The sequence below is a fragment of the Mustela lutreola genome, chromosome 15 (genome assembly GCF_030435805.1).
Source record: "Mustela lutreola isolate mMusLut2 chromosome 15, mMusLut2.pri, whole genome shotgun sequence".
Lineage (NCBI taxonomy): Eukaryota > Metazoa > Chordata > Mammalia > Carnivora > Mustelidae > Mustela > Mustela lutreola.
Window position 1 is genome coordinate 60,744,658 of NC_081304.1, and position 24,702 is coordinate 60,769,359.

Genomic DNA, 24,702 nt, shown 5'->3' on the forward strand with positions numbered 1-24,702 from the left:
CATGTGGGGGCTCTACAGATGTTCTGTGAGAACCTAGCGCAAACAGCTGTACGTGACCCAGTGCTCCCAATGGGACAGCAGTGGAGCCCAGCCGTGGCTGTCCCTGGCCCACCCATCAGCGCCCAGAGGGCGACTCCCAGTTCTCACTCACGCAGCAGCAGGGGCAAGGAAAGATGTCCCAACAAATGTCCAAACATGACTGCCAACTTCCCGGGCGGTGACGGAGAAACAGAGGCAGACTCGGGGTGGGGAGGGGATTTGGGCAGAGTTTCATGGGAAATGCAAGCAAAGATCTACCGTCCACAAGGCCCGTGTCTCGGAACAGAAAGAACAAACCGTGAGTGAAGCTGGACACATCGTTTTATGGACAAACAGGCAGCGGTACAAGCGCAGTGACTTCCATAGATACCTGCAGCAAATCCCCTTAAAAATGTGAGTAAAAACTAGCTCTCTGCGCAAAGGGCCTTGTCCTCCCCTAAAAGCTTTAAGGTCCTGAGAGCGCACTCTTAGCCAGATGCTCTTGGGGCCTCCCGGGCAGGATGGGGCGCCTTGGGACCAGGCGACAGCCTTCCCGTCTCCCCAGAGAGCCAGGGTGACTTGAAGGTCATCTGTTGCCCAGAACCTGGGAGAGATTAGACAGTTTCTTCCCAAGACGCGGTCTTCATGTCGGGCTGCTGGCGGAGAGTCCCCCCGCCTTCCTGGTAGAGGCCCAGAGGGAGGAAGCTACGCTAGTATGGGGACGGAGAGAGCTCTGGGTATGGTCATAAAACACACCTGGCGACCTGCAGAACGCCGTGAAGCCAGCGTATCAGAGTCACCTGCGGGGAAGCAATCTCGCATTCCAGAACCCACAGGCAAGCCTTTTACTGGAAGGGAGATCATCACTTAGCACCAATCGCACTCTGGTAGCCCTCCCTCTTCTGGGAGGCCCCGGCCGCACCCCACGCACCGCACAGTGCCCATGTCGAACGGCACAGTGGGCCAACGGCTGCGTGGCACAGGACAGCGACACTCTCACCCAGACCGCCAGGGTCACCCAGCTGGGGGAGCGCGGGCGGCCTCTCAGTCTCCTCCCAGGGCCGGCCCTGGCCAGCCAGGCCCCGTGGGCTTCATTCAAAGCGACGCAGGTGGTTGTACAGTGACTGGACGTAGGTGAAGACACACATGGGGTCCGGCCTGTGGCCCATCACCATCATGTCCTCCACCTCGATGAGCCGCTCGCAGTTGGCCAGGTTCCTGAAACACAGAAGCCCTGTCAGGGCAAGGGTCCCGGCCACCCGCCGGCCCCGCAGCCCTGCCGACAGAACGCCCCCCACCCCGCCCCGGGCCTTCCCAGGACCCGGGAGACCCCAGGGTCCCTCCCTCCAAGGCAGCACTGCCTAGACCCCGCATCCAGGAGCCACCGAGTCAATCCAGGTTCTCACGTCACCAGACTGCCTTGATGCACACTTTGGTGAAATTAACGTTCCCTCGGAAATTTCACTAAACGCACTTATAAGTTTGAATCTGAATTCTATTAGCAGTCTTTTAACACTTGTCTGAGACCCACGCTGGGAGACATGGCCCACGCCCGCGAACGTGCCCACGGTTTCACAAAGGTGCCCTCTGCCCCCGAGATTTCCCCCAGATGCTGGTTTCTCACCCTCCTCCACCCTGCTTAACTCAGGCACCCTGTTTCACCACCTGCTGGCTGACGGGTCCCAAGGCCAAGGCCAGGAAGTGGCCTACGACCCCCTCATGGCCTCCAGGCCCCCGGGGCCACACACACTCAGGAACACTGGTCTAGCCTTGGGGCCCGGTGTAGAGGGGAAGCTGGGAGTTCTCTGGGCTGGAAAGAGAGGGGTCTCCCCGCTGTCCCCAGCCCCCGGGGCAGCACCCACAGTGACAGGGGTCAGCGCCAGTCTTCAGACTGTTGGTCCCTCCAACTGCTACCCATGCTGCCCAGGGCACGGGAATCATGGCACTGACTGGGCTCAAACGCCCACACCTGGTGCTGTCAGCATCCGTCCCTCTGTGGTGGGGCGGGGTTCATGGTCCCGAGGTCCCCGCCTCCTCCCCCGTGAACAAGTACATGACTGTCAGGGTTCATGACCTGGCCCATTCTTTACTGACTTGGGGTAAGAAAGACACTTCCCTTCTCCCAGGCTCCGACCACCCTGCACCAGGCAGCGGGGCTCTCTGTGCCCCCAAACAGCATGGTTAATTAACACCAGCAGTACTTGTCATTTCTGTCATGGCGCTCAATTTAAGGAGCATGCACGTGGACAGGACAGCTGGTTAGAATTTGGACTCTGAGCAGCTGGGTTTGGAGGCTGGCTCTGCAACTCGTGCCCCCATCCCATGCTGGTACCCCGGGGCCGGCGGGCCAGTGCTGGTGCCTCCCATGGCCCTTCCCTGGTCCCACGCCTGGGACTGGGATACAAGCTTGGGGCCCTGCCCTGCATGCTGGCCGGACACCAGCCTCCTCTCAGAACCCAAAGATCAGAGTGAAACACAGACATCTGTCCTGGGGCCCACTGCCGCCTCCCCCTTGGTTTGGAGTGGGTCCCTGTGAGGGAACCCAGTGGCTTCATGAGGTGACGGGGGGCTTGGTCCCGGGCAGGGCTCCGTGGTGTCCCTGGCGGGCCAGGTTGGAGCTCCGTGTCAGTGAAGTGTGAGCTCTGACCAAGGGCAGGCCTGTGGGGAAGGGTTTGCTTTGCTGGTGGGGAAGCATTGCGAACCCAAGGCCTTCCCACCTCGGCACGTCTGCTGGGCCATCCCCCAGACACGGGGTCCACAGCCCCCAAGTTAGATGAGAGCCATCTTGAAATCCTGACTGTCAGCCTGGAAAGAGAACAGAGTGCCAGCCCCCAAGCACTGGGGACAGGAAAGCAGCTCTTTCTGCGGTGGCCCTACTCGGCTGGCCCTCTCGGCCCCAAGGCCAGGAAAGTTCCCCTCACACGTAGGCTTTTTCGCCTCTGCGTCCTTGCTACCTATCCGTCCCACACGTGCATTCTCAGCCTGACTTTTCCCCACATCTCCTGCCAGAAGAGAACCTTCCGAGAACCTCCCTATCGTGTCTTTCTACAAGACTAAACAGCTCGAAGGGCACCAGGGACCATGTCTGCATTGCTTCTAATGTCCTCCCTGCCTTCTTACCAGAGGGCGCCCAGAACGGCGGCGTGTTCCAGCCCGTGCAGGGAGAGAGTGCTGACCCCCGTCTGCACTCCCGAGGCTCCCACCACGGGCTACACTGCCCAGACAGCAGGGCTTCCCCATCAGGGTGGTGGTGAGGATACGGATGAAGGCCTCCCCGGCCTTCGACGGGAAGCCGTGGGCAAGGTCCCGGCTCCCCTGCCAACCACCAGGGCCCCAGGCCCCACCCCACCAGCCACAATGGTCACATAGAGTCTCCTAGGAGCTGAATGAAATTTCAGAATCAGAATATGGTAAGAGGAAATGATGATCAGTACTGATTTTTACAAAAATACATGAGTCTCAAAATACTCGAGGCCCCCCTGGCTCTTTCTGAAGAGCTGAGGCCCAATGGACACATCCATAAACCGCTCTCGTAAAAGGCGACACCAGCTCGCCGCAAGAACTCAGACACCGTAGACGCGTCCAAAGGATGAAGGACGACCATTTTCTAATGAGTTCCCGAGGCCGCACTCTGCCTGGGGCTGGTTCCGACTCTGCCAGTCCAGCTCTACCCAGATCCTCCATCAGCACGGCCTGGCCCAGGAGGGACGTGGAGGAGGGGCACGGGGTTATTTTTACTTAAGGCTTCTCTAGAAGCAGATGTCCAGCGCGGGCGACCGCCTCCCAACTGGCTTTGGAGACACACGGTAACCGGAGAGAAGGACACGTTCCCCACAGGGCACGTGGGAGCCGCGGCCACGCACCCGGCCCTGGGCCTGCCCTGATCCACGGCTGGGGGGGGGCTGGTGTGCAGAGGGGGCCCCGGGTGGGGGTGGGGTGCAGAGGGGACCCCCCACCGTGCCCCCACCCACCGCAGCCACCTCCAAAAAAGGGCTGGCGTTCCCGCCTTCCAAGCCCCAGAGGCCTGTCCAACAAGGGAGCTCGCGCTGCTGTCAACACGGAATTGCTGGCATATGAGGCCGCAGGAGTCTCTGGGCCGTCGGTCCCCTACTGGGACAAGGGGCAGCACCAACCCTGGCCCCACACAGGTTCCCGAGCCTCCGCTGTGCCTCTCTGGCCCTTGCTTGTGGAAGGGTCTGGAAACGCTCCCCGACGGGAGGTGCCCCCGCGTCCGAGGAGCCCGTGTACCCTCCATCGCACCCCACCCGCTCCTGGCCAGCCTGCTGCCCACAGAACCAGGTGACCCAAACTGCACCTGTGAGGTCACCTCCCACAGGACCCCCAGCGGAGACCCCTTCCCAGGCCCTGAACAAGCTGCACCCCCGCCCCTCAAGGCCGCAGAAGAGCCCAACAAGCCCCCTACCCCCGGCCACCAAGAGCTCAAGGCCACAGGCCGACCATCCTCCCCTCCCCCGTCACAAGCAGGCTCAGGCCGCAGGGAGGCAAGGCCAGGCTGCGGCCCCTCCACCCGCTCTGGGGAGGAGGAGTGAAGAACCCGGAGCGTACGGCATTTCACCCCCAGGCTGGGAGTAGAGGAAAAGTGTGTCCAAGTCTAGAGGCTCCAGGAGCCCACCCCTCCTGCGGGGAGAGCGCAGCCTCCGATTGCTCCGGCTCTGGCTGCGGGGTTTGGGGTGGGTGAGGGGGGCTGCATTCCCAGTGGCCCAGGGCCCCTCTCCCCATTCCGCCCAGCCTGGCCCAGGGCACGGCCCCCTGGTCTTGATGAAAGAGAACCCCGGGGGCCGCATGCGCCCCACACGCCCCGAGTCTGCACTTTGAGGGCCACCATTCCTGGGCTCCCACCAGCGAGGCGCCCTCCCCAACACCGGCCGGCCCCCTTGGCTCTGCTTCCCGCCGTCTGGGTCCGGTTGCATAACACACTCCCTCCAGAGCTGCCTCTGTGATTAGGATGACAGCTACACCAAACAGCCAAGAAAGGGAAGGTTCTGGAAGGATACACGGAGTTCCTGGGACCCCGAGTCCAAGCATGTCACCCGAGACCACACTACAGGGCAGTACCAACATTCCGACAGCTCTGCCACGAAGCTGGTAGCTGCCGTCTCCATCATGCCCCCCCGAGCAGGAGCTGCCGGCAGCCCCGGAGAGCTCCAGCCCCTCAGCTCTGGCGGGACCCATGGACCCGTCCCTGGCCAGGTCCAGGGTCCAGGCCTGGCGTGAGGCCTACCCCTGCTCAGGGCACTGGGAACACGCAGGCTGCTGGGGCCTGATGTAAGCAGGCACAGAGGCTGCCCCGCGAGAGAGAAACGTGCCCTCCAGGAAACTTGGCTTTGCGGGGGGGCTTCTTTCCCTCCGACCTTCTGCCCCTTAATTCCTGGAAACTGAGCATCTGGTAGCCCTAAACATCCTCCACTGTCCCCAGGCTGCCCCACCCTCTGCCCCCTGATGGTGTCCAGCCAAAGGAGGCCCCAATGTGCGGACAGAGCCCTTTCCCCCAGCCCCTGCCCATCGGCCACTGGGAGCTGGTGCATCTACTACTCTGTCCCTGCAGCCGCTCTCCAGCCCCCCGAGAACACAGGCAGACCAGCCCAGGGAATTGCCTGCACCCCCACTGGAGCCCTGATGCCCCACGTGCCACCTCGAGTCAACCACCACATCCCAGACAGAAATCCCAGACGGGACACCCCAGACTCTACCCCACCCAGCCTCCTTGCAGAGAGTGGGTCTCCGGGAAGTAGACAATTTCGTATCAGATGCCAGGACAGCATTAGAGAAGCATGATCGACTTGTCAGAGAAGCTCTTAAGATGTCTCCCAGGCAGACCTTCGATCTCCTGCTCGCCCCAAAGCAACGGAATCTCCCTGCCCACCCCGAAAGAACAGGTGGGGTGCCCTGGGAGACCCCACCCCGCGGCCCCCAGACCACACGGCAGGGCCAGGCACCCAGCAGGAAGGGCAGGTGCGATGAGCCAAGCGGCAGCTCCACAACGAATCTGGGCGACCCCCCAGACTAGCGTCTCCCGGGTGGTGCAGGAGGTGAGCAGAGTGGAGGGCCTCGCACCCAGCCTGCCTGCGGCACCCCCACACCAGGGCCGACGCCCGCTCGGGACCCGCCATGCTCACTCAGCCATGGTAAAGGCCAGCTCAAAGTTCTTCTGCCGCTGCGCCGGGCTCAGGGCACCGTAGTCAAAGGCGTCAGGGAAGAAGGAGTGCACCAGGGCGCAGAAGGCCATCCCGTCGCTCCAGCTGGAGGAGAAGTTCTGCAGGTCCACATGCTTCCAGGCGGCCAGGGGTCAACACAGGGAGGTGAGTGGGCGCACGGCTCCCCCACAGGCTGCCCCTCCCAGCGCCCACCAGGTCAGCAAGAAGTCACAGCCACCAGACCCCAGCCGGTCAGGTGCACAGGTCCAGCCTCAGGAGCCCCAGGGTTTCTGAGCACGTGCTGTGGGCGGCCAGCAACCCCCGGGGAAGGCCAGGACTCCAGCCCACCCCTATGCCCCGGCCCCAGAGGCACCCTGGCCCCTGGGGAAGCCGGGACTCCAGCCCACCCCCACGCCCTGGCCCCCGAGGGGACCCCGGGCTGGGGCGGAACCCAGCTCACCTGGTAGCCAAGCGTCTTCTTGCGACACCACTCCAGCAGGAGCTGCTTGATGCTGCTGGCGCTGGCCACCCCGAAGCTCTGGGACCGCTTCAGCTTGGCCCGTGCCTCGCCTTTGCCCCTGTGCGAAGGGTGCAGCCTGCAGGGGGGCCCTCCTCCTCCTCCCCCCAGGCCCGGGGCTCCCCGGTGATCCCACGCCCCCAGGAGCATGTCCCCGCCGGCTCTGCTCCCCCAGGGAGAACCTCCCTTGACAATGTCCGCAGGTCGGTCCTCCCTCCAGCCCCCAAGTTCCTGTCTATACCCCAGCCTGGAAATCAGGACCCCCGAGCCCTCAAGGCCTAAGGCCGCTGTCCGCAGCTCCCCCTTCCCTTCATCCCAGCCACCCTGAGGCCACACTCACTGACAGGGTTCCTTCCTAACCAGAGAGGGGTCCTCATCTGTACCCCAAGAACACTCCCTAGCAGCCGAGATCGGGCTGTCTGCCTCCGCCTCCCTCCCTGGTGGGAGGCCGTCGGGACGGGAGGGGCGTCCTCACCACACAGGCCTGGCCCCACCCTGCACACGGCAGGTCAGGCTGACTGCTGGATACCTTCGCAAACACCAGCTCTGTCTCTGCGAGGGACAGGGTGCCCGCCACCGTTCCCCTGGGAATCCCTGTCGTGCCCAGAAACCAAGGGAGGGTGACAGAGGGCCGCCTGGGGCACCCCCAGAATGGGCAGGAGAGGGGCTCTCGTCACGGGAACAGGGCCGGGCCCCACTCTGGGTCAGGTGTCCGTACTTGCCCGCGGTGTCCTGCTCCCACTTCTCAAACAAGGCCTTCCGGGCCTGCGCCCCCGACGTGCGGGGCAGCGTCTGCGACCTCACCAGCTCCCTGCGCCGGGCCTGGGCCGTGGCTGGCGGCGGGGGGGATGGGGGCAACCGGGGCGGCGTTGCCAGGGGTGGGCTGAGGAGAGAACCACGTGTCAGGAACACCAGGCCCCCACGGCCTCAGCCCCCCACCCTCACCCCACAAGTGACAGTGACGGCGGCAGGGGAAGCAGCAGGGACAGAGGAAGCCCCGCAGGCTCCAGGCCCACCCTGCCGAGCTGGTTGGGATCCAGCCTCTGTCCAAGCCGCACACCCAAGAGAGCAGCCCCCTCAGCAGGTGCCAGGTCCTGGGGCGGGCAGGGCGGGGGTACCCCAGACCAGCCCCACGGGGCCCAGCCCGCCCACCACTAGATAAGACCCTCTTTGTTTCCTCCTCAACCGTGTGCCAGAAAGTCACAATTTCCCTTTATGATTACAAGAAAAGCTGAGCCCCACCGCCCCCATCCAAGCTCCAGTGTCCGTCTAGCTGGCCTGGGGGAGCCAGGAGGAGGCCTGCACCCGGGGCGGTGGGGGGGCCCACACACCTGCCGCAGCCCAGGGGCCTCTCCAGGTGCCTCCTCCATCCCGAGCAGGCGGCGGGAACCACCCAGCAGAGATAGTCTGGCCAGCGGGGTGCAGACTGCCTCCCTCCCTCCATGCTCTGTGGGCCTGAGATGACCCTCCCAGCCTCGCCAGGCCCTGATCTGAGGCGTCCACATAGAAACAGCTGCCGCCACGTTTCTCCAAGCAAGACTGTGCAGGGTGCAAGGGGAGAGCTGCCCCGCCTCCCCGGCTGCCCTGACTCTGGACCCTGGCTCGCCGTGGGGGCGGGGACGAGACCTACCTGTCGCCGTCCCTGCCTGCCAGTGCTGCCGCACAGCCGGCACCAGACCGCGGGACACAAGGGCTCTTCTCTGCTGGACGGGGAGAGAAGACAAGTAGGCCTGGGTGCAGGGAGGTCCCACCGCCGGCCCCTCCCGGCCCCAGCATCACTCCCTGGACAGGAAGTTGCCCCAGGCTCCCGGCCCCACCTCGGCCAGCAGTTGAGGGACAGGAAGCTGGGAACGTAAAGCAAGGACACAAAAGGGCTGGTACAGGTCCCCACCCTGCATTTGAGGGCCCAGGCCTCCCGGGCCGCTGCATCTGCAGCAGACACTTCATTCCCAAACCCTCATTCTGGAAGCCCTGCCCCGGGACCACCACCGACAGCCTGACCACAGGCCAGACCCGGGGAAGCATGCCAGACTGTGCAGGGGTGCAAACCACCTTCTCCCCGCAGCTCCACCTGATGACAGCCATGGGGCGTGCCTCAGTCAGACAGGGATGGGCCGCATGGAAGGGCCAGGGGAGGGGGTCGTGGTGGGGGCCGGGGTGGGGCTGCAGTGCCGCCCCAGCTTTTCTGGGTCTCTTGACAAGCTCCCACCTCTGCGCCCTGCCCGCCCTCCACCTTGGGGTGGGGTCTGCCCCCAGGCCCTGCTCTCTTGCTCCTACCACTGGGACCGGGAGTCCAGGCCATGGTGGGCTCACTGGGGCTCAGGCTGGGCACCCCCAGGACGGCAGCAGACGTGGGTGAGAGAGCTGTGGCCGAGGTCTCCCCGGAGAACCTCTCCGAGACCCGCGTGACGGCTGTGACGGGCTGGTGGGGCAGCCGCAACGAGAGGCTCACGGGACGCGGCTTCGGAGGCTCTGGAGCCGGGAAGGTTTGGGCAGTTTCCGGGGGTCCTTCACCCAGACCTGGAACACGTGACCATGGGGGCAGGGGGCAGGTCAGCCAGGCATCCAAGCCGACTCAGACGCCCCAGGAGCACTCTAGCCTCCCTGCACCTCCCCTCTCACCTCCTCCGGGAAGGCCTCCCTGACCTCCCTCTTCTGCAGACACCTCAAAGCTCCAACCAGACTTTATGTCTGTTCCAAACTGCCCTCAGAGTCAGCTCAGTAAGCATGAGCAGCCCGTCAGCCACTGCACTGCTCGCCGCTTGGACGAGCGCTCAGCCCCAGCCGCACTCCTCGGGAAACAGGGAGCTCAACACCTCCCGAGAGCGCCCGTTTCCCTCTGTGTTTAGAAAGCTCTGCTTCACCCTGAACAAAGCCGCCCCCTGACAGTCTCTCTAGCTGCTGGGGTCCGGGTTCAGGTCCCCTCCCAGCCAAGCGCTGGCGGGGCACAAAGGCAACCCACGCCCCCGCCCCCCCCACCGTCCAGTGCCGTTGCCCCTACCTCCCCCTGGCTGGTGCCCGTTCTCGATGACGTCCGAGGCTTTCCGCGCCTCTGGTTCGCCGGCTTCGTCCTGGTGGTCCAGGCTCTGCAGAGACACACGCCCAAGGAAGCCCCATCAGGCAGGGCCCGCTGCCCCCCCGCAGACCACTGTCTAAAGGGCCCTCTCATTCTGGGGCCAAACAACCCACACGTTTGAGAGGCAGCCCCCAGAAGATATCGCAGTGGGCCCAGGTCCCACGGCAGGCTGGAGTACACCCAGCCCCCGCCACGGAACCCCTGGGGTCCAGCCAGGCAGACGTGCCCAGAGTGCCAGGGACAAAAGGTAAGGAGCCATGTATAAGGTGACCCGGCATTCTCCAGACCACTCCCCAGGCCCCGAGAGCCAGCACCCCATGCCGGGCAGGCCCGTTCGTGCTAGCCGGACCTGCCAGCCAAGGGCTGCCAAAACCAGAAGCACAAGGTCCTCTGGGCCAACGTCGGGCACAGGGCACCGAGGACTTTCATTAGACCCAGAGCTATGACATGCCCAGGTGCCCGGAGCGGGGGGACTGCCTGGTTCCTCGGGGCCCCTTCTTCCCTCCACACAGCAGCAGAGCCGACCCCAAAAGCCCCTGGGGGCCTGGTGTCACAGCCGCGCCACCGACCGCCATGCTGCTCGACTCAGATCAGCCCCTTCAGGTCTCCGTTTCCCTGCTGGAGGCGGAGGCAGCTCCACGAGTCCCCTCTGAGCGTCCCACAGGCGTCAGGACCTTTTTCTGGGCCTGGTGCTTAAACCAACGTGCTTCTGCCTCCCACAGGCATGCTAGCCTGTTCGACAGAACCCAGGGGCTCAGAGAAGGGGCCGTCCTCGGTCACACGTGAGGACCCCCTGACATCTGTGGCTGGAGGAACATTCTCCTCCACCGGGACCCTGCCCTTCTCACAGGGAGGGTCACGTGGAGGCCCAGACCCGGGGGTAGCCTGGCAGGAAGGGGATCCAGGCCGACCACTACCAGGCCTCTCCTCAGGCGCCACACTGGGCACCTGGAGAGGCTGACCGTCCCCTTCCCCGACACTTCCAGGGTGTCTCATGGTCTGCAAGGTTCCCAGATGACTAACAAAGCCCATCCCGGGCCCCAGACTCAGCTGCTCCCACAGCGAGGGCTAGTGGCGGCCACTCTGTCAGTCGGGGTCGGGCGGGTGGGGGACCCAGGACCTGGAGCACACACCACCAAGCCAGCCTGACAGTCATGCCTCCGGCAAACTTCCTCCAGCCCAGTGGGCCTGGGAGGCCTTCCCAAGCCAAGTCTGGAGTAAGCCCGGCAGACGAGGAGGGGAGGCCATTCCCGGCGGAGCGACTCATGTCTGCAGAAACAGGCTTCCACGTACAGAGCACTCTGATCCAGCAGCAGGAGACACACCGCGCAGCCCCTGGTGCTGGCCCCGAGGGAGGGGACACAGGCCCAGGCTGCAAAGGCAAGACCAGAGCTTTGGTGGGAGGGAGAGAAGGTGCAGGATGGGGAGGGACGAGGCCTCTTCAGAGCTTGGGCTTTGGATCCTAGTGGAGAGTGTCCAGGAGGAAGAGGGGAGTGTCGGTGGGAACGGAAGGATCTGGGTCTGGGGTACATGGAGTGTAAGGTGAGCCTGGGGCAGCGGGGACACGAGGTCAGGAGACGGCTTGGTGTCTGTGCCCGCAGCTGAAGAGGAAGGATGGAGGACCAGGTGGAGCAGGAGTCCTGCCTCCCCAGCACAGCGGAGGAACAGACGCCCGGGGCGCATGGGGCCTGGGGTGGAGAGAAGCAGCATCTCAGAGGGGAGTAGCCAGACAGGCAGGGGGAGGTGGGAGCATGGGAACCAAGGAGGCAGGTGTGCCACAGCACCCATGGGTGGTCTGGGGTCAAGGAGAAGGTGGCGATGAGCTCTAGACCCTTCATGCTGGGTTCACGGAAGAAGAGCTTGCTGGTGAGCTCAGGGACTGAATCGGGCTGGTGGGGAGAGAAGCCGGTGGAAACGCTGGTTGTGCCAGGAGACAGAGCAGTTACAGGGGCTCTTCCAGGTGGATGCGGTGGGACAGGGGACCCTCTGCAGGTGGGGTCCGCAGAAGTGAGAAAGGCCAGAATTCGGGTGACCCCTCAGCTCCTGACTCAGGAGGGCGGGGGAAGGATCAGGCCCCCTTGCTGGTGCAGTGCAAAAGGCGGGGGGCACTTGGGAGCACCCGCAGAGGCACCTGTGGGCTGATCTGAAGCCAACTCAGCAGGGGGAGGAGAAACAACCCGTCCACCCTGAACCCCAGCCCCCACCTGTCAGCAGGGCCAACTCTGCTCCGGGGTCTCCATGTCCCCCCACCCACCCTACTCTGGTCCAACCGGTGCCACAGGTCCAGGTAGGAGCCTGGAGGGACAGGCTGATGGTGAAACCATTTCTTAGGAATGTGGGTCTTTATGGGGGGGCCCCCAGACGCCTGTTCCTGCACGTCGCAGGTCCCCCACCCCTGTGAAGCCCCAGGGAACCGGCCGCCACCACCAGACAGGAAACGAGCTCTGGACCAGCCAGATTCCCATCAAGGGGTCTCAGCCAGACTGCAGCCAGGGTGGGGGCCGAGCCCAGACCCCCCGGGTCCCCTGCCCCTCCCTCGAGGAAAGGGCTGTGCTCTACCCATGTCCCAGGCCAACGGACTCCTCGGAGCCCACCCTCCACCCCATCATCACATGACCCAGAAGCCTAAATCCCGTCCTACTATAGGCAGCGGCGGACCCAAGGTTTGGGACCCAGGTCTCCCAACCCAACCCAAGACTGGCCACAAAGTGCTCCAGCCTTCCAGAAAACAGAGGACAGCTCAGCATGAACTTATCCCCGGAGCCTGGGGCAGGATGGACCCCTGGCCCCCACTGGACCTTAGTCTAATTAGGGAGAGGAGACGGGGGTAATGATGGAGTAAGCTCCCCAGCAGGACCTCTGTGCACCGAGCCTCAAACCAAGGAGCTGGGCTGGAGCGAGCCCTTGCCGGGGTCCCCAAGCACACCCTGGGGCCTCCAGCTGGCTCTCCCAGCATCGGGGTCAGCCTGCCTCAGCCCCATGGGGAGCCCTGGGGACAGGAACTGGTCCTGCGGAGTTCCCCACCTGGGCTCTGTGTGACGGGGACGGAGGCCCCTGTCTGGGAGTCCAGGGCTGAGGACATTCATGGGGGCAGGGCCGCAGGGCAAGTGATTTCAGGGTCTCTGGGGACAGTCCTCTCCCTGGGAAGTTTGGAAACACTTTTAGGAGGGTGGGCACATTTTGGGTGTTCTCCTTTCTGCCTGACCCTCCACACCCTTAGCCCGCATGCAGCCCTGGAGTGACCAGCGCGCCCCCCCTCTAGGACTGCTGCTCCCCCCTCCTTCCCCCACACTCGGTTCTCAAGACTCCGTCCCAACGCGGGCCTCCCGAAAGCAGCGACCTCTGCTATCACACAGGCGTCTGGGAGAGGAAGGCAGATAAGGGAGTCTGGTTTCTCTCGTAGGCGGGCCTGGACCGGAGCTCCCGGCAGCTGTCCCTGAGGGCCTCTCCTGCCACCACCTCGAGAGAACGCCGTGGCTCCGGCTCGGCCCGGGACCCTTCCAGGGAACAACTCCGGCCTGGCCTCAGGCGGCTGCCATCCACCACAGGCCCCTGCCGGCGGATGTCGCTGTTGAAGAACCCAGTCCACCCAGCACAAGGGGCCCACCCAACCTGCCCAGCCCCATCCCCCTTGGTTTAGATACAGAAAAAGGCCTCAGAGCAGCTCCCATCTGCTCCAGGGACTGGGGCCTCCTACGGGAAGTCCACCCTGGTTGCTCCCACGCATGTCCGGCCCTCTCCCTCCTCTCAGACCTTCCCTGGCTACAGCTCTGTCCTCTCACTACCTAGCAAGGCCAAAGTGTGTGCACTGGGAAGTAGATTAACCCACTCTTCCCCCATTAGGTTCAGGGTCCATTTCTACGCTAAGTAGGACCCACCTCCAACACCTACAAACCCCCAGTTTGAAACAGCAGAAAGCAAAAGGCTCTCTAAATCTGGCTGATTACAGAGGGGTGGGGTAACCCGTAACCCTCCCCTCTTGACACGGGGTGTGAGAGACAAGGGGCAGCCCCGTGCCCAGCCTGAAGCCGACTCCCCGTGCAGGACGGGGCACGCTGTGCGGGCCAGAGCTGCTCATTCCCCTATATGAGCGCACATGAACGTGCACGCGGCTCCGCACAGCCCCTTTTGCTGCCAGCAACGGGTCTGCGCTCGTCAGCAGTGGGGACCAGCGCTTCTGAAGCCAGGCAAGGGGGAGCTGCGCCCCCCGATGGAACCCCCCCCCCGTCCTCCACCCAGTGATGTTCGTCTTTCTGAGGCCCGCAACCCCCGTTCCAGCTGGGTGTCCGTCCCCATCCCTGAAGAGCCACAGCGGCCCTGCTGGCCCGTGACCCCAGCCTTGAGATTTCGGGGGCCCTGGCATCTCCTGCTCATCACCCAGGGCTCCTGCCTCACCTTCTCCTTCTGCCCTGCAGCCCTCCCCCGCTGCCACCTTCAACGGCCAACTCTGGCCTGGTGTCTCCCTGATGTCCACCCTCGACTGCCCTTGGCACCCCAGATCTGTGGCTCCACCTGCTCTGGGACAGTGTCCCCTAGATGTCCTCCAGACCCACCCATGCAGCATGACCCCAGCAGAGCTGTGACCCAGCAGCTCCCCGGGCAGGCTCCTGTCTGTGCCCAAACGCCACCTCACCATGCGGACTCCCCCTTTCAGACCTTGCCCCAAGGCAGCCCCTGGTCCCCATGCCCCTAGCCCTGCCCCCGTTCAGGCTGTCTTCTCTCCTGGGGCTGTCCCACCTTAACCCACCCTGTCTCCAGCCTCCCTCCACCCTGCCATCCGTCCTTGCAGGAGCTTGCAGATGGCTAGTGGGAAGACCCTGTCCCTCTCTGCCCAGCACCCCTCACCCACCACCCCCATATCCAAGAGGACCAGCTCACCTCTGGCCGATTCCCACTGAGGCAGATGACTGGAGAGCCCCCTGACATGTGTATGAGCAAGCATGTGCACATGCACGCTCATCTACGCATGACGCAGACATTATTTTTCTGAAACCTCGGGCAGCTGCTTCCATTGAGTGTGTGTCAGAACACAACTTCAAAAACGGCCGATGACACAGTTTATTAAGCACGTGCGAGCTCACAGTGGTGACTGTATGCCATGGATGTATCGTGTTTTGTACTCATGGGACAGAATTAACTGTATCTGTACTTGCAGACACTTTGCACAGATCACTGGCCCGCCTGGGGGCTCTGCCACCCCCCATGGTTGAGGAAGGTCTTGCCCCCAGGGACAAAGCCTGGTTCCCTTAGCCAGCACCCAGAGGGCCCTCACAATTCACCCTCCCCCTCTCACTCCCATCAGGCTCCCCTCTGGCCAGGCAGTGCCTTTGGGTTTGCCAAGCCTGCGTGCACAGCCCTGTCCCACCTCCACCTGCCTGAGCAGCGGCAATCCCTGGGCCTCTGTCAGGCACACAGGCTTCCCGGGATACCCACTGGGCAGGCACATGGCTCTGGCTGCCCGTACACGGTTGGCACTGCGCCATCTGGGGCCATCTCCCACCCAGCTGGGACGTCCTGGGGCAAGCGCTGAGCTGATCCCCCTCCGTCTGGCCCCTGGGCGGCAACCCAGCCCACACAGGAGATTGACTGCATGAGGGATTGAGCCAAGGAGGGGCAGCAGGTGCAAAGGGCTCAGACCCAGACCCTGGAAACCCAATCCCAGAGCACATGCCTGAGCAGAGTGGAAAATCCCACCTAAGGGCCACTGCACACAGCATGGAAACATTCTAACCTGCCTCTCCTGGAGGCCCTGTGCTCAGAGAAGTGACTGGTCCACACACACACACACACACACACACACACACACACCATGAACTCCCTGCTGGTCACTGACCCCGCGAAGCTAGAGACTGCTCAAGGCTGGTTTCCCCGGATCCCTTAACCCCCTACCAGTTCCCAAATGAGATGACCCCAGCCACATCGTGTCCTCCTCGCCTCCGGCTCACACACACAAGGGGCCTGAGTTCTCAGTCTGGGTTAATTAATAACGTGAGCTGTCAGGCCTCAGTGAGCGGCAACGCGGGGGGCCGTGAATGGAGGTGGGGGTTGCTGACCATTCGGATACGCCCGCGGCGAGCAGGCGATGTGGAAATGGTCGGGGGCCCTAACTCAGCGCCTAAGCCCTTAGCGTCACGGGACAAAGGGGAGAGGGAGACCAAATTCTGGGCAAACCAGGGCCTGGTTCCAAAGAAAGGAGGGGGCCCGAGACAGGTGCAGCAAGCAGGCTTCTCCGACCCTCTCCCACAGCGGAGCGCTGGCCAGACCCCCACACCGAGTCCCAGCCGCCTGCGGCCCGCGGCCCCCAACCCAGCAGACGCGTGCGGGCGGGCGTACGCACTGGCGGCGGAGGGGCGGCCCCGGGGCGCGCAGCCCCACGCCCTCGGCGCCCACGCACCGGCGCTCCCCGAGCCTCACCTGGCTGCGGCCGGACAGCGAGAAGGTGGCGTGGCTGGCGAAGCGCGCGGTGCCCAGGCGGGGCGCGCGGCCGGGGACCCCAGGCGGAGGGCTGGGCGTGCCCGGAGTGCCGGCCGCGGGGGACGGGCCGGTCCCCAGAGCCTCCACCTGCCGCGTCAGGCGCTCGAGCTGCGCCTGCAGCCGCTGGTTATCTCGCTGCAGGTCGGCCACGGTGCGCGCTAGCGGGCCGGCTAGGCGCAGCGCCTCGGCCACGCGCCGCTCCACGCCGCGCTGCAGCCCCTGCATGTCCTCGTGCAGCGCGCGCACCGCGCCCTCCAGCGCCGCCTCGTAGCGGCCCAGCGCCTCCCGCACCGTGCGCGCCTCCTCGGCCTCGGGTCCCGGCTCCATGGCCGAGCGGAACGCACGGGGCGAGCGCGGGCCTGGCGGGGAGACGCCGAGATCCTCCGCCGCTGCGGGCTGCGACTGGCCGCCCCCGGGCCGGGCTCGCCGGAGGGGCGGTGGGAGGGCGGGCGGAGGGCGGAGGGCGGGGCGGGCCCGCGAGCCCCGGGACTGGGCGCCGAGCGGGGGCGGGGCCTTGGGGGCGGGCCCCGGGCGCACGGGGCGGGGCGGGGGGTCGCGGAGGCGCGGATCCAGGCCCTCCCCGCGCCGCAGTCCCGAGAGGCTGGGGGGTTGGTGGGGGGCGCTCCGGTTCAAGACCATCCCCCGGCGACCCCGGAGGAGCGGCGTGCGGCCTGGGCGAGGGGCGGCCGCCCCACCGGAAGAAGGCCTCGACCCCCAAGTGGACTTTACCCTGGGAACCACAGACGCGGGTTCTGCGTTCCCTTCGGGCTCTCACCCGCCGGGCCTGGTCCCGCTGGGGGTGGGGACTCCCCCGCTGCTCAGAGAGATCTGAGGGCAGCAGGAGCCTCCAGAACCGCCATCCCGACCCTCGCCCTGTCCGGGTCCCTGCCCTCTCTAGGCTGTGACAGGCTCTCCCAGGCACAGACTCACCTGACGGAGCTCCGCCTGCCATCTCATGCACCTGTTGTTAAGACCGGGAGCTGGAGACCCGCGAGAGGTCCCCTCCCAGCCCCACTCTGTGTGGCTCCGTCTTTGTGTCCTCCTGGCCTCCGGTCAGAAGGGGCTCCAGGCTCCCCAAGGGGCCCCTAGTGGGGGATCCTAGTAGGGGATCCAGGAGGTGCTGAGGTCTGGCAGAGAAGAAAGGGAGCACCTAGGGTGAATCTCCAGATCCCGGATGAGCAAGTTTTGGACTAGTGGGCCCTGTCTCTCCATCAGTCTCAGTCAGGGCCTCTACCCACAGGCCAGGGTTCCCAGCACTGTTCCCTCTCAACACTGCTTTCCTGCCTGAACCCAGACATTCCTTCCTTCCACCTCCCCCACCGGACAAGCCTCCCGAGAGAGGGAAGAATGCAGACAGCTGTTGCTTCAGGAAGACCAGACTGATGATGGGCAAAGATACTCCGAGTTCCTGTGTCATTGTCATCTGCTTTAAAACAAAAACGGGGCGGAGGGCGCCTGGGGGGCTTAGTGGGTTCAGCCTCTGCCTTCGGCTCAGGTCATGATCTCAGGGTCCTGGGATCGAGCCCTGCGTCAGGCTCTCTGCTCAACAGGGAGTCTGCTTCCCCCTCTCTCTCTGCCTGCATCTCTGCCTACTTGTGATCTCTGTCTCTCTGTCAAATAAATAAATAAATAAAATCTTTTTTAAAAATAATAAAATAAAAACGGGAACATCCCATTCTTTTCCCAAAAACCTTTGGGAACCTTTCCTGACTAGCCTTCTCCTTACTAGGCCAGGCCCACCTGAAGGAGGCTCAGTGGCTGGGCGAGCTCAGCTTGTTGCCTCAGGAGCAAGAGGTCTGAAGGGCTTGTGCCTGTCATGTCAGGCTTCCCGGACTGTGGATCAGCCTGGCAGATGCTGAGCCGAACTCGGATACCCCCCCACACCCCGCCCTTGCTCCCCTCCACCATGGGGACCGGAAGGAATGCTGGGTTACCTAATCCAAGGAGCCTTCCAGCAATTATTTCATGAGAAAGTCAAGTGCCAAAAGGCGTGCATGTTTCGTGTGTGTGTGTGTGTGAGAGAGAGAGAGAGAGAGAGAGAGAAATCGAGCGTGTGTTCCAAGTAGCTGTCTGCACTGGGGTGAGCCAAACCGCTCCCTGCCTTCTTTCTCCAGGCAGAACCTTTGGGAGAGGCTGGGAGAGTCTGGGAGAGGCTGGGAGAGCCCTCCCCACCCCTCTTCCAGCCTTCATGACCCCTGTAGGTCTAAGCATGGGAGGCCGAGGATCAGAGACCCTGATCTCAGCCAGAAAAGCCCATTCCCTTCCCTTCCCATTCCTTCCTTTGAAGAAGCTCTTTCCCTTCTTCACCCATGGAAGAACCGGGTGGTGAAGTCCTAGGAGGCACTGGCGAGTGTGACCCCCTGGGCCTGAGCCCGCAGCATCCATGTGGGTGGGCGTGGGCAGGGGTCCACCCACCCTTTCCCACCTCCCACCACAATGAGTTGTCTGCTGTCGCCATCCATCAGGATAATATTTGGGAGGAACTGCTTAGGGGCAGGGCAGGGCTCCCTCTGCCGCTGAAGTGGGGACTCCGTCAAGGGCAGAGACGGGGCTCACTGTGAGTTCTGGGAAGACAGACAGTCCAAGAAGCAAACCATCCCCCCTTGGCCGCTCTCCCTCCGTAGCCACACCACTGAGTGAGTAGCTGGAGATGAGCCTGGGAGAGGAGAGCTGTACCAGGAGCGGGAAGAGGGGTCAGGGGAGCAGGAACTGAGGGAGGGCACCCTCCTGTGCCTGCCGGGCTGGGACCACCCCTCCACCCTCCGCACCCCGGGTCTGTGCACACGGATGCTCGTGTACATGTGCAGCTCCGCTCCTCAGGGAGCAGGGCCTCTGTCTCAGCCATCCATCCACCCCCACACCTGGGACAGCACTGGCCTTAGAAAGTGCTCAGGAAGTCCTGGGTGACTCCTAGATGCCTGGGCAAAGGAGGCTCACCGGTGAGCCCGTGGGCTGCTAGGTGGCTGGACAGCAGGAGGAGGGAAGGGAGGCTTGGGTAACCAGGAGGTGTGGGGGTGCCATTCGCTGAGATGGGTCAGAAGGTGCATTAGAGGGAGCCCTGGGACTCACAGAGGCTGCACGCAGCCCATCTCCAAGGTCATCTCAGCCTTTGTCCTAGGGATCCCTCTACGCCCCTGTGCCAAGAAGAGCTCAGGTTGGAGGGTCATGGGCCAGGGCAGATGGGCCTGCCACACCCTCCATGGAGACCTCAGCTCGCAGGGCAGGGCAGCCAACTGGCCTGGCCATCTAGCTCCGTAACCGGGAAGGTGCAGGAAAGCAGCCACACCCCACACCTCGCCACAGGTGCCAAAGGGAGCACGCTAACAAGGGCTCCAGGAGGTACACTCCAGGCCTGGGTCGATCCTCGGGCAGACATATCCCACCCCACTCCTCCTCCCAAATCCTCAATCCGCCTCGCCTCCACCCTGGAAATGGCCACCTTGTTGTGAGACCCTTAGAAGTGGGCACGCAGGGCGTGTATGTACCCTGCTGGGCTCAGGAGCCAAGTACAGAAGGACGGGGGTGGGGTGCAGGAGCCCAGCCCCAGGGCAGGCAGCCTTGGAGTCTTGTGTCCGGCCGGGACCCCAGAGAGGGGCAGGTGGGGCTCTGCCCACCGGAAACAGCACCACTGGGGCTGATTCTGGGGCCCTGAGGGCCTTGGGAGTTCAGGGGTATCCCTGGGTCACTCCACCCAAACCTCAGACTTCATGGCTCCACCCCCAGGGGAAACTCTGCAGCTGCCCTGTTCATCTCTTCCTGTGCACCGGAGGGCGCATCTGTGCACCTACCCCCAGGGCTGGTCTGCCGGGTCAAGGACACGCGGGCGTCAAGGGGTCTGTAGTGCTTGGTCTCGGACCTGCACATGCACGCTGCAAGGAGGGCACATGGACGCATTTGGAGGAGGGACCTTCATGCACGTGCTAGCAGGGACCGAGTGTGCCTTCCTACACACACGTGTGTGCATCCAGGACATGTGCTGACACGGACGCCGGTACGCATCCTGTGATGCCAATACCACACAGGGGTGCGTGCGAGCCTGTCAAGCACTGCCCGAGCGGCCCCACACCCCACGTGTGTGTCCCCATGTCCGCTGCATCCTACACTCTTGCTTCCTTCCTGTCCCTTTTCTCTCCACCTCCGTCCGGTCCCTGGACCGTGCACCCCCTCCCAGCTCCGGCCCCGTCATTCACTTCTGTGGGCGAGCGGCTGGTGGAGCTGGCAGGGACAGACGCCGCAGAAGGTGCAGATCCCGGGTGCCATGGGCTGCTCTATTCTGCTGCGCAGAAGACACCAAGGGCGGCTCTGGCTTAAGGACGCTGTGGTATGGGGCAGAGCGGGGTGGGCCCCTGGGTCCCGGTTGGGGAGGAACTTCCCACGGACCTCTGCTGGGGCTCAGGCTAGCCAGAGGAAAAAAAAAACACCCGCCCCGGCCTGAGCGGCTGAGGTCCTCGCGCTGACCCAGGGGCTCTGCAGGGTGTGGACTGGAGACAGCTGCTTTCAGCCCAGATAAAGCCATCGGGCTCACATTTTCCATTTCCAGGAGCCCCAGCCCCTAAGCCCTGGCCCCATGGCCTGGGGAGGTCTGCACAGGCTCACCCTGGGAACGGCAGCCCCAAGAGGGGACACCGAGGTCTGGGAAGAGCCACAGCTTGTCCTGGGCCCCTGGGCTCTGGGGTTAGGATCTCAGGGACAGGACAGCCCGGAGCCCTCACATCTCACATCCTCCAGAAACCAGCCAGGGTGGGAGGAAGGAGAACCGCCCCCCCCGCACCCCCCTACCCCCGCAGGGCCCTGCCCCTGCTCCCTGGAGTGCCACTGCTCCCACCAGGGAGGACCCCCTCACCCAGGGGCCAGCAGTTGTCCTTGGGGGCAGATCTGGGCCTCAGGCTCTGGGCTCCTTCTGCCTTCTCCCTGCCCTGCCCTCCCCTTCCCCCCAAAGACGTGGCCCTTCCAGCCCTGCCTGGACAGCTCCCCTCCCCCTTCCCGGACTATTTATAGAGCCTGGCTCAGTGGCCTCCAGGGTGAGAAGAGCTAGAGGTCCAGGGCTACGGCTCACCGGCTCCTGGGGCCTTCCCCAGGGGCCCCCCGCAGGCTGGGCAGTGTCTCCTTTCAGTCCAGCAAAAGGCCACTAGCTCTGAGTGAGCAGCGGGGGTGGGGAGGTCAGGCCTCGCTGGTGGGGCATGGGGCCTACTGGAGCCTCCTATAGCCGTAGCCACGTAGCCACGTAGGCCTTGCTCAGGAGCTTGCTGGAGACAGCTGGGGCTGCTGTGTCCATGGGAGGCTCCAGGGCCCACCAGCACCTTCTCACACCTCCCCTGCAAGCCCCAGAGGCACCTCAGTCTAACAAAACCGTCCCTCTGACCCAAGGGTCCCTTCCACCAAAAGGGAATGCCTTCTGGTACTGAGGAAAGCCCTTCCGGGACAAAACTCACTTCTGTGCCCTTCCCCCTGTCCCGTCTACCACTCCCGCTCATTCCTCATTCTCCACATCTTCAGAGCCCACCCAGATGCTGCCTCCTCTGGGAACCCTGCCCTGATGAGGTGTGTCCCCGGTCACCTCCACTCCCTGCCCCGCCGTGCCCGTTGGAACACATCCCTTCTCTCTGGTCCCGTCTCCGTCCTCCGATGTGCAGCTCATGTATGTCTGGAGTGGGGAATCTCTGTTTGGGGTGCAGGGCTGGGGGCTCCTCAAAGGGCAAGACCCCGCCTCACTCATGCTTCTGCCACCCCCGCCCCCAGCTCCATCAGCCACCACGGTCACAACAGTGAATGAGGGTCTGGAGCTGGATGAGGGGCGCACGGACCTGGGACTGGACAGAGGTGGGCAGAACAAGAGAGAGAAAGGAAGCGAGAGAAACCCGTCCTGTGTCCTCTGAGCCCCAAGGGATGGGCTGGTGTCCCTGGGTCGGGAAGGCAGCGGGGGCAGCCCAGGCCAGGTCTCAGTGACACGGCGAGGCCCTGGGCAGCAGCCAGATCGGTCACCCTCATTCTTTCCAGATCAAAGTTCCCCAAGGGACCAGCCTGGAACCTGACACTGGCACGGGGGGGCCGGGCCAGCTGGCCCCACTCAGGAGGAGGGCGTGGAGAAGCAGGACACCTGTCCCCAGCCCCAGGGACAGCAGGCCAACAGCCCAGGGAGGGGACCAGATGCACCAGACCATCCCCAGCCCCACCCTCCCATGAGGGCTGAGACCCCTCTGCCCCAGGCCTCCGAGGACTCCAGGCCCCCAGGGGCTCAGCGCCTCTCCCACCAGCCCTCCCCGTGACCTCTCCCCTCTCCCAGGGCTCCCAGCACAGACCCCCTCCGGGTATGCCTCTCTGACTCCATGTACCATACGCCATACCCCATCCACATCTCTCTGCCTCTCCGTCTCCGGAATGAGGGATGACTGTGGGGCGGTGTGTGTTCACCTTCCTCTTCATTCTCCAGGTTTTCCCTGACGGCAGGGTGGGGTGGGAGAAGGGAAAGGGCAGAACCACCCACCCCCGCTGGAGCCAGGCCTCTGCCGTGTCCAGGGTGAGCAGGGAGGAGGCAGGCCCAGAGGGTTTGGGAGGCCTGGGTTGGCGCGCGGGCCCGAGTCTACAGCCCATCCACCTCCCTCCTCCTCCGCCGTGGGACGTCCTGCCGCAGTCAGAGTGTGACGCCACACCCAGCATGTGCGAGTACACACGCACGCACACACGTGTACACACACTCACACACACATTCACACACATGCACACGCACTCACACATGAAACACAAACAAGACGCAATGCCCCCTCTAGCCAGCCCCTGCTCCAGTGAGGAGGAAAGGCGGGGGGTCCCCTGGGCCCTCTTTCGTTCCCCACCCCACGCAGGGTGACAGCAGGCTGACACAGAGAGGGGGCAGAGCCAGCCCTGCAGCCAGGGAGCTCCAAGTCCAGCCGGGCGAGGGTCCCAGCAGCTGTCCCCATGCACAGGTTGCTGCACCAAGTGGTCCCAGAGGGGGACCAAACAGCCCCATTTGGGGGACGGCTGCGCTTCCCCGCAATGGCTCCAGTTCCTCCAGACCCTCTCAGCATTCCCCAGCCCCCCAGTCCCTGAGCCCTCCTCTTCCTAGTGCCCCCAAGTCCTCCGAGGACCTTGCAGCCTCTGCTCCCCCACTGCTCCCAGCCCTCATCCCCCCGTGACCAGACAGAACAAATCGTAGCCAGGCCGGTTAGGGTTCAGTGGTTTCTGTTTGGGGACATGACCGGGTCCCAGAGACAACGGCGGGACGGCTGTACAGTGTTGGGAACGTGCTTGCTGCCGCCCACCTATATGCTTAAAAACGCTTAAAATGACCAATGATTTGTATGTTTTACCCCAATTTCAAACTTTTTTTTTAAAAAGATTTTATTTATTTATTTATTTGACAGACAGAGATCACAAGTAGGCAGAGAGGCAGGCAGAGAGAGAGAGGAGGAAGCAGGCTCCCTGCCGAGCAGAGAGCCCGAAGCGGGGCTCAATCCCAGGACCCTGAGATCAGGGCCTGAGCTGAAGACAGCGGCTTAACCCACTGAGCCACCCAGGCGCCCCCAGTTTCAAACATTTAACAGCTTTTTCTGTCTACGCCGTCCTCCCTGCCTCACACTGGCTGAGCCCCTCCCTCCGCACTCCAGCCTCCCAGCTCCCCCATCTGTCTGATTTCCTCCACCCCTTCCAGGACCTCCAGCACCCCAAGTCCCCCGCTCACCCGAGTCGCTACCCCTGGCCCCATCCATTTCTCCGAGCCCCTACCAGCCCTCCGAGCTCATCCCACGCTTGCCCGCCACGTCCACCCCACCCAGTAGAACCTCTCCGCGACCCTGCTCCAGGCCCTCTCCTTCTGTCAAAATTTTCCGGGCATCCCAGGAGCTATTTTTCCTCTTGGGGCTCCTATGAGTTGGGAATCGTGGCAGAAACCCGCCCACTGTGTGGTAAACAGGTGTAGCAGGATGTGAGACTAGGATCGGCCTCGTCCGAGCAGTAAGGACGGGGACAGAAAGGGCCTGTGCCTCCCACGTTCCAGAGGGAGGGGCACCCACCAAAGCCAGACCCTCAAGGGAGGTGGTGAGAACCAGACCCTGAGCAGACCCCCCTCTCCCACCTTGAGCTCACAGAAGAGGCTCTGAGGCTAAGAGCGGTTAGGAAGCACTAGAAGCATCAGTTCTCCACGGAGACCTGTTCTGTGAGTCCAGCAACGGGGACAAGGCAGGCATGTGCTGGTTCCTCACCATAGTCGAGGGACAGCAGCCTCATGGGGACCACGGGGAAAGTCAGTAACTGCCCCAGTTCCAGAAACGAGGGGCAACACAGAGAACACGGCTCGTGCCTCAGGCTTCCGCGAAGGAGGACCTCCTTTCTGCCTTGGAAGGGTTAACGGCCTCAGACATGGCCCCCTCCTACCATAAGCAGTTCAAGAACACAGGAAGCATTCTTCCACATGGAGAACAGCAGACAGCTGGATGGGGGTCCCTGGG

At 63.7% G+C, this 24,702-nt stretch overlaps 1 protein-coding gene across 2 annotated transcripts; it reads right to left on the reverse strand.

Moving 5' to 3' along the window:
* Positions 1 to 342: 342 nt before the first annotated feature.
* On the reverse strand, positions 343 to 16,653 carry SMTNL2 (smoothelin like 2). 2 transcript variants are annotated; one of them, XM_059148096.1, is made up of 8 exons: positions 16,181 to 16,653; positions 9,692 to 9,776; positions 8,968 to 9,210; positions 8,321 to 8,390; positions 7,409 to 7,573; positions 6,634 to 6,751; positions 6,156 to 6,307; positions 343 to 1,236 (listed from the first exon to the last, which is right to left on the reverse strand). In XM_059148096.1, the coding sequence occupies exons 1-8, from the start codon at positions 16,565 to 16,567 to the stop codon at positions 1,110 to 1,112; spliced, it is 1,347 nt and encodes a 448-aa protein (XP_059004079.1). In that variant the 5' UTR covers positions 16,568 to 16,653; the 3' UTR covers positions 343 to 1,109. The 2 variants fall into 2 exon arrangements, with proteins under 2 accessions (XP_059004079.1, XP_059004078.1); XM_059148095.1 differs by having other exon boundaries at positions 8,321 to 8,393.
* Between the last annotated feature and the right edge of the window lie 8,049 nt (positions 16,654 to 24,702).